Source organism: Pinus tabuliformis, chromosome J (genome assembly GCF_031772625.1).
Source record: "Pinus tabuliformis cultivar Carrire ecotype Pingquan chromosome J, CPIR1, whole genome shotgun sequence".
Taxonomy (NCBI): Eukaryota; Viridiplantae; Streptophyta; class Pinopsida; order Pinales; family Pinaceae; genus Pinus; species Pinus tabuliformis.
In genome coordinates, this window is record NC_142295.1 from 959,319,608 (window position 1) to 959,333,464 (window position 13,857).

At 40.5% G+C, this 13,857-nt stretch overlaps 1 protein-coding gene and 1 pseudogene across 1 annotated transcript in view; one reads left to right on the forward strand and one right to left on the reverse strand.

Moving 5' to 3' along the window:
• Window positions 1-13,857, reverse strand: part of LOC149230005 (nuclear pore complex protein) — a 396,423-nt gene that overhangs the window by 276,249 nt on the left and 106,317 nt on the right. Inside the window, exons 5-6 of the mRNA XM_089381174.1 lie at window positions 2,105-2,136; window positions 1,805-1,930 (exon numbers count right to left, since the gene is read on the reverse strand). Coding sequence (XP_089237300.1) covers window positions 1,805-1,930; window positions 2,105-2,136 — 158 coding nt within the window. The remainder of the gene's footprint in view (window positions 1-1,804; window positions 1,931-2,104; window positions 2,137-13,857) is intronic.
• On the forward strand, window positions 7,059-13,857 carry LOC149230007 (short-chain dehydrogenase TIC 32, chloroplastic pseudogene; annotated as a pseudogene).

Genomic DNA, 13,857 nt, shown 5'->3' on the forward strand with positions numbered 1-13,857 from the left:
GCACCATGCTGCACTCATCATCACAGTGCTGGACCTAATGACCATGCTATGCACTTCATGCTGCTGCTCTTGTCACTGTGCTGCTCCAATCACTGAGCTGCTTTCATCACGGATCTGCACCCAATGCTGCACTCATCACTGATCTGCACTCAATGCTGCACTCATCACTGATCTGCACTCCTCATGCTGCACCATGCTGAGCTTGCACTATGCTGCATCCAAATGCATGCTGCACACATCATGCTGCTGCACCATATCATCATGCTGCTGCACTAGCTGTCTCTGCTTCATGAAATTGGACTCAGTCAATAATAGTTTGCAGCTGTCATCATGATGACTGGTTAGGGCACCAAGCAGTCCTCCAACAGTCATCAAAACAGCCTAGGACAGCTCCTGGGATATCCTGCTGATCTGGGCATATAAATAAGCCCTCAAACATTCATAAACAAACCTTGACTGTGGTGTTATGGCCTGCGGCCTAACACACAGTCTTCCTGTAGCTTCCAGGCAGCAAAAACATTATACTTGTTCCTCCAACAGACCTGATCTAGAGCTGCTCTAACTCGGCCCTCCTACAAGAAGAAAACGCAGACAAAACGATGCCTAAACCCATGCCTAGGAACAGCCTTCTTTCATGCTGTTAACAGAATTATTCTTGCTGCGTTTAGGACACTTTTGCTGCGGCCTAGGGTCAGTCAATGGCTGCAGATTATGGCTCCTCAAATCTGCTGCTAAGTCTTCTTCCTTTGCTGCGTATTAGGCCTCCATAGACTGCGGCTTTAGGCTTCTTTATTACTGCGGATTTAGGGCTCTCTTGACAGTGAATTAGGGCTCCTTTATGACTGCGTATTAGTATCTCTTGGACAGCGTATTAGGACCTTTCCTAACTGCGGATTAGGGCCTTCTTCTAGATCTCGGTTGAGCCTCCTTTATACAGCGTATGTAGCTTCCCCTTGACCGCGGCTTACTGTGTATAGGAGCCTCCTTTAACTGCGAATATAGGGGTGCATTAGACCCTCTTTTGCTGCGGCTAGGGCATGGCTAGATCCCCTTCAACTGCGGCTAGGTGTTCCTCCCTTCAACTGCGTCTAGGGCACCTTGACTTACTGCGTAGAACCCTTTCTTCACTGTGTTAAAATCTCCTCCATGATAGCGTTAGGATCTAGGGCATCCCCTAGGGCAGCATATCTTCTTTAGATCTCTCCTCCCACCAAAACCGAAAGACAAGTGGAGAGAAAGAGATCACCAAGAGGATGTGTGTCCAAATGACTTTCAAGGCACCTCTATTTATACTAAAACGTTGAGCACAAGTGGGGTTTATTTGGTTGCTGGCTGACCTTGATGAATTGTCCCATAACACAAATAAATTCATATCTCCATGAATACTTATCGGAATTGGATGATCTTTAGATCAATCCTACACCTCTCCATGAGAGGGATCCAAGAAAAATATCAACTACCATTAATAAGATGACCCACATGGAGTTTGGCCCTAGTTGCAAATTTTAACAATTCCCTTGTCTGAAAAAAAAAAACCATTCCCTCTTGCCTTCTATAAAAACTCATTTGCTGAAATATAGATATTAAAGGAAACTCAATTATGCAATTCCCTGAGAACTGATGTAAATAACCTTAAGAAAAATAATCCAAATAATCGTCAGTGGATATCATATTCAAAACTACTAGAGAACTTGTGCTGATCAATTATGTGATTGAGAATCCAATCTTGTCTGCCAACAAACATATTAGATCTATTATAAGAACACATGCGTGAGTAAAGGCAGCACTTGACGGATAACTTCACCTTCTTGTCAAAATCAACTGCCTTAGATGCAAGATCTTCCAGCCACTGAACAATCCGAAGGCATAGCTGTGCCGTGTGATCTGTCATGACGAAGTCACAGGACACTTGTTGCGAAGTTGACGGAGACTACAAAGAAACAAAGCGAGCTTATAAGACTAGTCCATACACCACACAATCAGACATCTAATTTTAAGGTACAAATGAGAAAGTCCCCAAAAAACTTAATAGTTTTTCAATACTACATATAGGATAGAATGACAGGAAGGTGATAGAAAAGACACAGTATTTAACATAGATTACCACAATAATATCCCCCAGGTTGTCTTCAGTACCTGTATTGTACAAATTCCCAAATTATACAATATGAGACATATATCCTAAATTGAAAATTATTTCATGTGCTTGAAAGATCAAAACTTTAGAAAAAATATATCATGACAAATTTAAACACATGAGACACTTAGACATGCCAATTCTGTAACAAATTTTTACATATCATGGGTTGAACTTTCTCTAGTCTGGCTCACAAAATATCCCAGTTATTATTTAGAGCAAAGAAAAAATTTGTTAAAACCTTAAAAATACAAATTTCATAGAAGATCAAAAGCCAGTGGTAGAGAACCAAGAAACAAAGCTCATTTTCAGTGTTTACTACTCAGTTAAAACATGGACAGAATGAGTAGCTACAACCAATTCATATAAGATAATGAAAGCAAATAGATGAGACAGGAGAGTTCTATACTGTTCTTAATGCTAGTTTAGTAGCCTTCTTCTAACTATTGTTTGCGCAGATCATCTCTTGAATAATAATGATTGCATGGGAATGGGAAGTTCATTTTATGGTAAACATGCTCGGTCATTAATCAAAACGTCTTCCACCAACACCACTTTGATAATCTATATCTCTGCTCATACTTTAAATTATTCAAGGAAATTAACAAATCAAGAAACTGATGAACTCTCAGGACTTTTACGAGTCCTTCCACCACCTCCCTAATTTAGTCAGCATGTCCATCAGAAACAATTCCTGTCTCACATCTCAAAGAAAAAAATTATTCATTTTGTAGTATTATTGTCACAAGTATACAACTAACAGTCATTAACTGTCAGGAACTGCTAACCTCTGCTGAAACAATCCCTAATCCTTCTGAATATATTCCAAGCCAACCAACCAAGACTTCAGCTCAAGTTGAAATAATTCTAAAAGAAATTTCAAGTAAAACCTGTTACCCACCATTTTTTGGGTAATATCCCTAAGAGAAAAAATTTCTCCAAGATGGTCCTTAGCCAACAGCCAGCAGCCCCTTGCAGCCATCAGCTAGCTCATTGTGCCATTTCTCCGCCACCTAAGCCAGCCATGTGGTCCCTCGCCCATCTGCCATGATCGTATGTTTGAAGGTGGGCCTCCCGAATCTAAAGGTATGCCTTGTCATTTTGAAAATGAGTATTACACTTCTGGGTATGGATTAATGGGGGGATTCGGCAGAAAGAATGGGCTAGGTCTGTGCTTCTGTCCCCTAGACCCCTTTTAGGAATTAACCTTGGATTCTAGTCCCGTGGGATCTCTTTTACTGACCATTTGGTTTCAGAGATGGTGTTTCACGGGAAACCCTGATTTTGGTTGCATGGTCTCGCTCCCTTATCCACTCATATTACCCTCTTTCCACTCATTACTACCCCATCCGTCATTTCTCCCACCTAGGTCCACATTCCTCCATCGGGTCCACATAGGGTCAGCTCACCCCTTCCCTTTGCCCACACCTTGGGTCACGGCCTGGTATAAAGCCCGAAGGTTGATGCAGCTAAAACTAAAGCTAAAAGCATGTATGGCCACATTCAACAGGAAAAGTACCACAAAATGCAAAAGATGGCTGGAAAAAAAAACATGTAACACATGGGCAAAAGCCGATACATGAGCTCTACCCCATCATCATGGCCATCACCCTTGTTCAATGAGGTTCTATAAGCCTTCCTCATCATATAGGATCACATGATTGTCTCAACCCCTGGTGGGCGATGAACCGCCCCACCTTGAAGGGGTGAATTCACTACTACATCGTATACATCATGCTCTAATCCCTTTAGCCTTGAGCAGTTAATCAGAGAAAATCATAAAAAGGAAAAAGGCATATAAAGAAGAGTGGAAAAATCAAGGTCGAGGCACCTCATGTACCATGATTGCTCCCTCCTACACATTATAAACCCAAGTGTGGGCTTCTCTCTTATTGGCTACCCTTGTACGCTAGCGTGTGACCCAAGGCCACCCCTTCTCATTCCCTACTTCATTCACCTATCTGCCACATGCCACCACCTTTTGACGGATGTTCCTTGACTATATTATCCCCTTCAAAAGCAGAAACCACCTAATAGGGCCCTTGGTTAACCCCATTAAGAGTTTAGGAGACATTGGCACATACCGAAGCCCATTATGGAAGGGAAAGCCATTATGATGTCCCCACCTGTGGTCCATAATTAGGTAAGCTCATTTACTCGATTTCTCTAATGACTTGTTGTACTGGAAGCCTAGTGGACGCATTGGATCTTATGCAGGATTGCAGATGGTTTCCTTTTGGGGTTTGGTTTCCTTATACCAGGTCCTAATCCTCTAGAGGGCTATTGTGGCACATATAGGGTGTGCGTTGAGAGCCATGGGCCTCCACAGCAGCGGATTGCATTTCATGGATCCCTACAGCCATTCAAAGAATACTCGTGGTTCACTTATTGAACAAGGAGGATGCACCTGATCCATCATGTCCAGCTAGCCCCAGATCTACACCATACACTTGGCAGATGATCCAGGACTTCTACAATGATGTGGCATCTCCTACATTATCACGCTAGAACTTGAGGGCAACCTACAAGCATCTTTGATTTGTTTGGAGACCCATGAGGACACTTGTGTGCCCCCACAGTCATTTGGAGCACCACAGGTTATTACAAAGGACCAACCCCTTGTCCATTGCTTTTTAGGGTCCTATTCTTCATTGTGACACTCATGGACCTTATTAGGGCTCTTAGAGGGCCCTATGACATATATAGATTAATTTGATTTCTTGGGAGGCTTACATTTTCATTTGTGAGCTAGTTTGGTGGGCTTGTCACCAAAAGGTCGTATTATTAGCACATTATTTTATTTTTGGCGCTTATGTAGGCCAAGGAGGCTAATTCGAACTACTTAGATGTGTATAAATAGATGTGAGGTGAGATCATTTCTCATCATCACTTTGGATTGGATCTCTCTCTTCTTTAGAGAATTTCGCACTTTTTCTGGAGGATGAATTGGAGCTTTTATGGATGAATTTTGATGTATGGTTATTGGTCTATCTTCTCTTTGAGCTTCTCTATTGTCATTTGTGAATGGTTGGATATACTCTAATGCATGTAAGTACGAAATTTTGATGTTATTCTTGTTGTTTTTGTCACATATGCTGGAGGGGATTTTCATCATTTTAAGGCTACTTGTTGCATGAAAATTATTGCTTAATATTGTGCGATTGTCTCTATTATAACGTTCTCTATATGTATTGGCCCATGTACTATGAGCGAAATCTCCGAGGGGTGAATCTGACCTTGACAAGCCATTCCTCTTGTACACTTGAAGTATAAAAGTTTCAAAATTGCTTTCACTTGACCTAGTTGAGGCCTAACCAGGAACCAAGAAATCTTAAACATAATCAACATAAACTCAATTCTCCCAAGGATTAAGGCACTGATCTACCAAGCATGGTCACTAAAACACTTATTCTTTCACCTTCTCCCAAGTCTAGCCACATTGGGGTGCCTAGAGCATCAATTTCCCGACAAGTTAGCCACTAAAAAAGTTTGACTAGGGTCTCATGTGTTGGCCTTTCCTCTAACCCTCCTCCAAATTTGAAGACATTCCGACGATGGAGTTAGGACAAAAGCCAAGCCCTAGCTCTGGGACCAAAAATTGCCCTGCCATTGCTAAGGCTAGGACTTCCCAGGGTCAAAGCAACATCATTGAGCGAAATACTTTCTTTGATCCTTCCCACCTTGTTTAGGGTAAGAAAATCATTGATTATTTCATACTTTCCTCATACCCCAGACCAGGTCCACTTGGCCTCGTGTGGTCCTGCTCCTTCAAAAGACCATTCTTCAAGAACCTTCCAGGATACCAACTTTAACAAGGATTTAGGGTGTGGGAAACTCCTTTCAAAGCCTATTCTCATACACTTAACCCCCAAAATCCTCGTCCTTTCCTTAGAAGCACATAGTACCTTACTTAGAAAAAAATCAAGCTCCATCCTTCAAAACCTTCTCAGAAAGGGTTGGGTCACTCATATCCATTGACTTATAATTGGTGACTCTAAGCTGAAGTGACAGTAAGCTAAGACTCCATTTGTTGCCCTTGGCCTAGCATTTTCCCTTTAGGGATTCCCCTTAGGTCCCTTGCTAGTTTGAGAAGTAACATTTTTGGCGTCGTTGCCAGGACACGAGACATGTGTTTTGTTCCTCGTACAACATATCGAAGAACGAAGCACTAGTTCTTCATTGAACTTTAAAGTTAATGCTTGTAGGGTGAAGCAAGCATTTATCAAGGCACTTTAATTCACCCTGGCGACTCCATTATAATTTTAACATGCAAAATCATAGAAAATGGAGATTTCTCTTGGTCCTATATTTGAAAAACTCAATAATCAAGAGATTGAAGAGCTGCAAAGGAAAGTTGTGGAATATGCTAAAACTTTTCAAAATATGTTGGAAAGCATGGATATGGAACTCATGCTCAAATTTTATAGGTCGCAAGAAGTACAACTCGACATAGTAAGGTGTTCTTATGAAGAGGATCCTAGTCATCTCCTTGACCTTGCTCATGTAACTTGTGCTGTTAATATTCTGGGCAACCTCATCAATAACAAGGTGAAAGGGAATTCCTCCTCTTAGGATGACAAAGAATTGGATCCCACTAGCCTCCAAGTCACGCAAGAAAGAATCGATGAATATAGTAGGTCATGCAGGGAGGTAGTAAGGGAATATAATTCTAATGAAGATTTCTCCAACTTCTATGATGAAGATATAAAGCTTCATAAGGTGAAATGTGAATATAAAGAAAACCCTACTAATGCTCTCCTCCTAGAAACATACTACCATAATCATGTAACAAATACCTTAGCCATTGTTCTTCAAGAGAAGAGAGAAGAAGAGAGGTCTCGCTTGTCAACCAACCAAGATGAAGATGACCTCAGTGATGAGCAAGAAGATGAGTCCTTGTTGGGGTTGCAGGACAGACAGGATGATTTTCAGAACACGTGTTGAGGACAATGAAGTTATGGAAAGTAAGGTCGAGGCTAACCTTACCTTTCTCAAGGGTATCACTCCTGTTGACTCTCCTTTTGAAAACCTTGAGGAAGGCGATCCTGTGAGCTCCTTGAAGAATGACATTGGAAATTATTTCCGCATTGAAAAGGAGAAATGGGATATTGTTGGGCCCCAATTTTATTGTGCTCCCATTTACGATACTGACAAGGAAGATGAAATTGAGATTGGTTTTTCCTTTATCCCGGACATTACTTGCGATGACATACCCATCGATGCCTTTGGGAAGGAAAATTATTATTTTCCCTTGCATGAAGAAAGACAGTTTGAAGTGATTGATTCTCCTTTTAGCGAAAGACCAATCTTTGATGCTTATAATGAGGTAAGAAATGAGGCTCCAACCTACTCACCATATGACCATGTATTCAAATCACTTGAGCCTTTAGAGTGTGGGGAGGGAAATCCTGTTGAATATGATACTTCGCCTTTGCCTTTCCCACTTGTTCACCACATTGAGTCTTCCTCAAGTAATTCCCTCATATCTTTTGATATGACCTCAAGTGACCATGCCCCTTTTCCCCTTTCTGAATATGGTTTCAAGAAAGAACCCTTCATTGAATATACTTTATTCCCTTTGACCCATCCTCAGAATTATGATCACTCTACGACCTCCCCTCTCGGATGTGACCATCACATTGAAAGACCTATGTGTTTCACTCCTTCTTTCTCTCACCCTTCGTTCCCCACTCATCACAACCATGTGACCTCCTCAAAACATGATATTACAAACAATGACCGTGATAAGGAGTTCTCGAGAATGATCATTCATTCCACCATTTTGTACCTAGAAGGAAAGCTTGGGACCTCTAGATTGACTAGTTTTCTTTCTCCTAAGACTTCCCTTTACCTCGAATGGAGATCATATTTTCCCGCCTCCCACCCGCTTCACTCGCTATATGACTATGTCCACATTTGATTTGTGCGTTCCTACATGAGTAATCAAACTGACAAGCATATGTATATGGATGTGATGATATGTTGGTTGCACTAGCTTTATGATTACACTTAGTACTAACCTTACTACATGCATGTTAGGGTAGGATGCATGGCATGTTCATTTTCTCATTAGAAATAACGTCATATTGTATCTCATGGTAGATTTGTTGCACTTAGATTAAAATCCGCACATATTTATATTTTTGTTGATTTTATGGCCTAACATATTAGCATGTGTGATCATGAGACACCGTGAAAGCATGTTGCCCAGTGTTTTTCCATCTATTATATGTGTAGGTGACAATTTTACGATAACCAAGAGATTGTTGGAGTTCCCGTGACCTCCCGTTCAAGTAGCTTCGCCCACTTCTTCGAGAGATCACGTCCCAGTTGGAGCTAGGTGTTACCCACCATTGTGTGGGTAATATCCCTAGGAGAAATTTTTTCTCCAAGATGGTCCCCAGTTGGCAACGAGCAGACCCTTGCGGCCATCAGCTAGCTCATTGTGCCATTTCTCCGCCACCTAAGTCAGACATGTGGTCCCTTGCCCATCTTGCATGATCAAATGTTTGAAGGTGGGCCTCCTAAATCTAAAGGTATGCCTTGTCATTTGGAAATTGAGTTTTGTATTTTGCTTATCATGGAGACTTCTCGGCATGGATTAATGGGGGTATTCGATGGAAAGAATGGGTTGGGTTTGTGCTTCTGTCCCCTAGACCCCTTTAAGGAATTAACTTTGGATTCTAGTCCCGTGGGATCTCTTTTACTGACCATTTGGATTCAGGGATGGTATTTCACGAGAAACACCGATTTTGGTTGTGTGGTCCTGCTCCCTTATCCACTTATATTACCCTCTTTCCGCTCATTATTACCCCATCCATCATTTCTCCAACCTACGTCCACATAGGGTCAACTCGCCCCTTCCCATTCCCCAGACGTTGGGTCATGGCTTGGAATGAAGCCCGGAGGTTGATGCAGCTAAAAAGAAAGTTAAAAGCATATATGGCCACATTCAACAGGAAAAGTACCACAAACGCAAAAGATGGTTGGGACAAAAACATTTAGCACGTGGGAAAAAGTCGATACATGAGTTCTACCCAATCATCATGGCCATCACCCTAGTCCAATCAAGCTCTATGAGCCTCCCTCATCATATAGGAACCCATGATTGTCGCAATCCCTGGTGGGCGATGAGCCACCCCACCTCGAAGGGGGGAATTCACTGCTACATCTTATACATCATGCTCTAACCTCTTGGGCCTCGAGCAGTTAATCAGAGAAAATCATAAAAAAACATATAAAGAAAGGTGGAAAAATCAAGGTCGAGGCACCGCATGTACCACGATTGCTCCCTCCTACAGATTATAAACCCAAATGTGGACTTTCCTCTTATTAGCTACCCTTGTACCCCAGCATCTGACCTAGGGTTGCACCTTCTCATTCCCTACTTCATTCACCTATCTACCACATGTTACCACCTTTTGATGGATGTACCTTGACTATATTATATATTATCCCCTTTAGAAGCAGAAACACCCTAATAGGGTACTTGGTTAACCCCATTGTTGGGACTCAGAAATGTCATATTTTCATCCACCTTTTTCTTCACTATTCCTTACATTTCATTATCCCATTAACCTGTTATCATATCACTTTCATACATACATTTGGGTTTCACCTTCTTATTTTCCATTTTATTCATTTTTGTATTTTAAGTGAATTTATGATTAATTATTAGAAAATGTACATATTTTTATATATATCTCAAGAATATGTGAGTTTTGTGATGTGTAGGAAATATGTGAAGAATCAATCCTCCACCATATCAAGGAGATAATTATGCAAGCCTTTTTCTAAGGAGAAAATCATGGAGGCATATCTTATCCTAAGGAGAAAATCATGGAGACATATCTTATCCAATTCCTAAAGGAGATAATTAGGAGAAAAGCATGGAGGATTTGGTTGGCATATCTATCCAAGATATGTGAGAGATTTGTGGGATCATGTTTGAGAGATTTGTGCGATGATATCTTGTACTAACGGGAAACTAGTTGAGAGTGCTTGAGAGAATATTTGATATGTAATTATGGAAAGGTTATCTTCCTCATGTATATAAGAGAGTGCTCTCTCTTCATTGAAGGGATGAATAAGGAATAATAGAGAATGGAGATTAACTTTGATTCTTTTATTGTTATGATTTGTAATTTAGTTATTGTAATATAATTTAACATAGTTTCATTGTTGTGAGCTCACATATGTTGTTGCCATTCACTTCTTCACATGCTGTATCGCTTTTCTTTTATGCAACTTCCTGCTTTCATAGTTAATGTTTCAATGCCTTCTTAGATTAATTTGATTTCAGTAATTTAGATTAGATTAGATTAGATTAGTTCCACTTCAGTCCTGCATATATAGTGCATGTGTCTCGTAAGTCTACGGACCTCGGATTGACAAATTAAATAGTTGGGTAAGTACTACAACAGAATTAAACGAACATAGTTTCACCCAACATTTTGGCGCCGTTGCCGGGGAGGCACGATGGATTGAAGTTTAGTTTGATTTTTCATGCAAGTGTGTTTAGACATGTTCCTAACTCCGAGGTGTTAAGGCGGTAAGACGTGGGGAACAGCCTACGCATCGCATTCGAGATACCGTAATGGGCTCGACCTCTTATGGATCAGGGCATGTAGGGTGTGTTTACATTTATGCAAGTGTGAATTTTAATTTCTGCAAGTGTGTTTGATTTTCGCAACTGTGAAGAGTGTTTGATGAATTCATGGTTCATGGTTATAATTGAAGCATTCGATTACTCAATTAATGAGCAGTCCTTGTAAGAGGGTTTAATTGAGTATTGAATTCAAGATTATTTCTGTGATCCTTTTGTTTTTAATTCAATTTTTAGTGTGTGTTGATTTTCATTGTTTTTTTTCAACATGACTTAACAATGAGTTTCAGCTTGGAACTACTCACTCAGATCCTAGCAGAAGTCGGGATCTCTTCTTCCTTGGAAGAGGAGATCTTGACAAGAATTAAAGGTTCAACTACTCCCCAAGAAATAAATGAAGATTCAACATCTGAAGAATCCTGCGTATCTGATGGCGAACAACCATTCGAACAGGAGATCAAGGAAGAAGAGCAGCAAATTGGAGAAGAAGAACAGAAGTTACAGCATGATCTGAGTGAGAGAAACTGTGCTTATCAAAGCTTTATCGAACAATGGTTCCAGGTAAGTACTAGATTAGATTCATCTTTTTATTTTTTAGTTGATTTGCAGTTACAGCAACTAGACTCATCCACTCTCGTATATTGCCATTTTTCATTTGACAAATTGCTATTGAATCTATTGTTGCTACTGCTACGTGAATGGCTTCATTGGAAGTTTAACTACACGTAACTAATTTGTAAATTCTAATTAGTATAGAGTAGGTAGGCTTTCAGTTTTAGTTTTTGCTTTCATTTTCAGTTTTGCTTTTACCTAGAATAAGTATGCTCTCCTGCGTCTTTGTACGATCTCGAGGATCAGAAAATAGGTTTCAGCGTTTGTTTTCATAAGTATGCTCTCCTCCTGCGTCTTTGTACGATCTCGAGGATCAGAAAATAGGGATGATTTAGACTAATTTCAGGAATAAATAAATGTTTGCACTATGCTTGATCAAAACATCTTTCAATATGCAAATCATTATGTCCATTTGTAAAAACATTAAGAGAAAATTTAGTTTCTTTCTAAACTTCAGTTATTCATTAAATAAAAAATAAATAAATAAATTGTTTCTGTAATGCATCCCCGAAGAGGACAGCACACTTAACCCTAGTGGTGATTTAACCCACCCCACTCAAATCCACACAACAATTTCCAATTCGATCTACTCACCCCCGAGTAATTTGTCCACACATTTGTGTTGTTCTACACTTAAGCGCACTATAGGTGTTCCATTATTGTGCAACTGCGGGAACAAACTGGCATTTCACATTAAATCCCGGACCATTTAACATGCAAGAGCATATGCTCATAACAATTTTTGCTTCTATTGGAAGTAGTGGGGTCTACGCAGTCAATATTGTCACAATAGTGGCCCTCAAACCTAGTCCAAGTTTCTATTTTTAGGGCTTTGCACGAGCACGGTAAAAGACCAATGGAGTGGGAACTGCCATCGCATCCTCATAAAAATCATGCGCAATCGAACCAGAACCTTATCTGATTTCCTGTGATCTCGCTTTCAATCTTATCACATTTCATACCATTAAACTGTATTCTTTTTCTCTTTCCACATGCTGTACACATGATAACGCCGACTCACCTTCCTAATTCGAAATTGAAGCTCTGCCAAACACATCTCAAGTTCGTTTCACGGCTCTGAATATATCAATGGATGCTCCATGGTGATTAATCTGTCCGTTACAACAGTGACAATCACGGATTGTAGACAGCGGGCCAGCAAAGTTGAAGCAAACACCGTTAGCTCGGTATATATTTGTGACTGATTATCCATCCTGTGGTTCCTCCAATTTCAACCAATCACAGTTTGCTCCAATTCTCCAATCTATGGCTCGAATTCTTTACCTTCATATGGCTCACTCCATCACCACCCACACCAATTGATTTTTGTTGCCACAAGCTTCACGAAATCGCACCAGTCTCAACACGTGATTTTAAAATGGATTTTTTGCACAAACCAGGATGAATTAACAAAAACTGAGACATGGGTTTTCTCCGGAATGGGGGTAATTAGGTGACTTGCGAGAAATTTCCTGAAATTTGCAGTGGTTTAGGAGAAAATTGGGTTTCTTTCGAACCGAATTTGATAGATTGCGCCAAAATCCGATTTTCTTTGTGGCCAGATCTGATTTTCGTGGTTTATTGACATATTCCTTCAACCGGTTCACAATTGTCTCCGTTGGATTCTCTGCCACTCCATGAAATTTTGTGAATCCTGTCACATGGATTTTAGTTCCGGGCGGCCCCTCTGATCCCATTTTCTCACTTCTGGATGTCCGAAGCAAAATTCACCGGCCCCCAATCCCAATTTCCGCTGCCCATGTCGTCATGGCAGTCAGAAATGTAAATGCTGCCAATTCTGTCAAAAACGCTATCATTAAGGAAATTGGCACTGCTCAAATGGATGTTCTAGAGCTAGTCGAAATTCAAATCTTTGAATCTTCCTTTGAACATTTTAATAAATAATGCAGGAATTATGGCATGTCCCTTTCAGCTTTCTCAGGATGGCATAGAACTACAGTTTGCTACAAACCACATTGGGCATTTTCTTCTGTGTTTACATATGTCTTGCTACAAATCTTTTGCTGGAAGATTGAAGGTAGAATTATTAATGTGTCATCAGAAGCACATAGGATGACTTATTCAAGTGGTATCCGGTTTGATCAAGTAAATGAAACCACGGGGTACTATGCGTTCCTGGCATATGGGCAGTCAAAACTTGCCATGCTAATGAGCTTATAAGGAGGCTTTAAGAAAGCGGTGATAACGTGACTATAAATTCAATTCATCCTGGATCTATTCCCACTAATATTCTGCGTTATAGACAAACTATTCTTGGATTTTTAAACTCAAATTATAAAATTTGCTCTAAAGAACATTCCACAGGGTGCATCAACTCAGTGCTATGTCGCACTGCATCCTCAGCTTAAGGGAGTCAGTGGGAAGTATTTTTACGATAACAATGAGGAGGCGGAATAACACTCCAATGTATGCACCAGCATTCGCACCACTATCGGGTGCTATGTCCCTGCGCAAGTTTTAGGACACATGGCGAAAAACAACA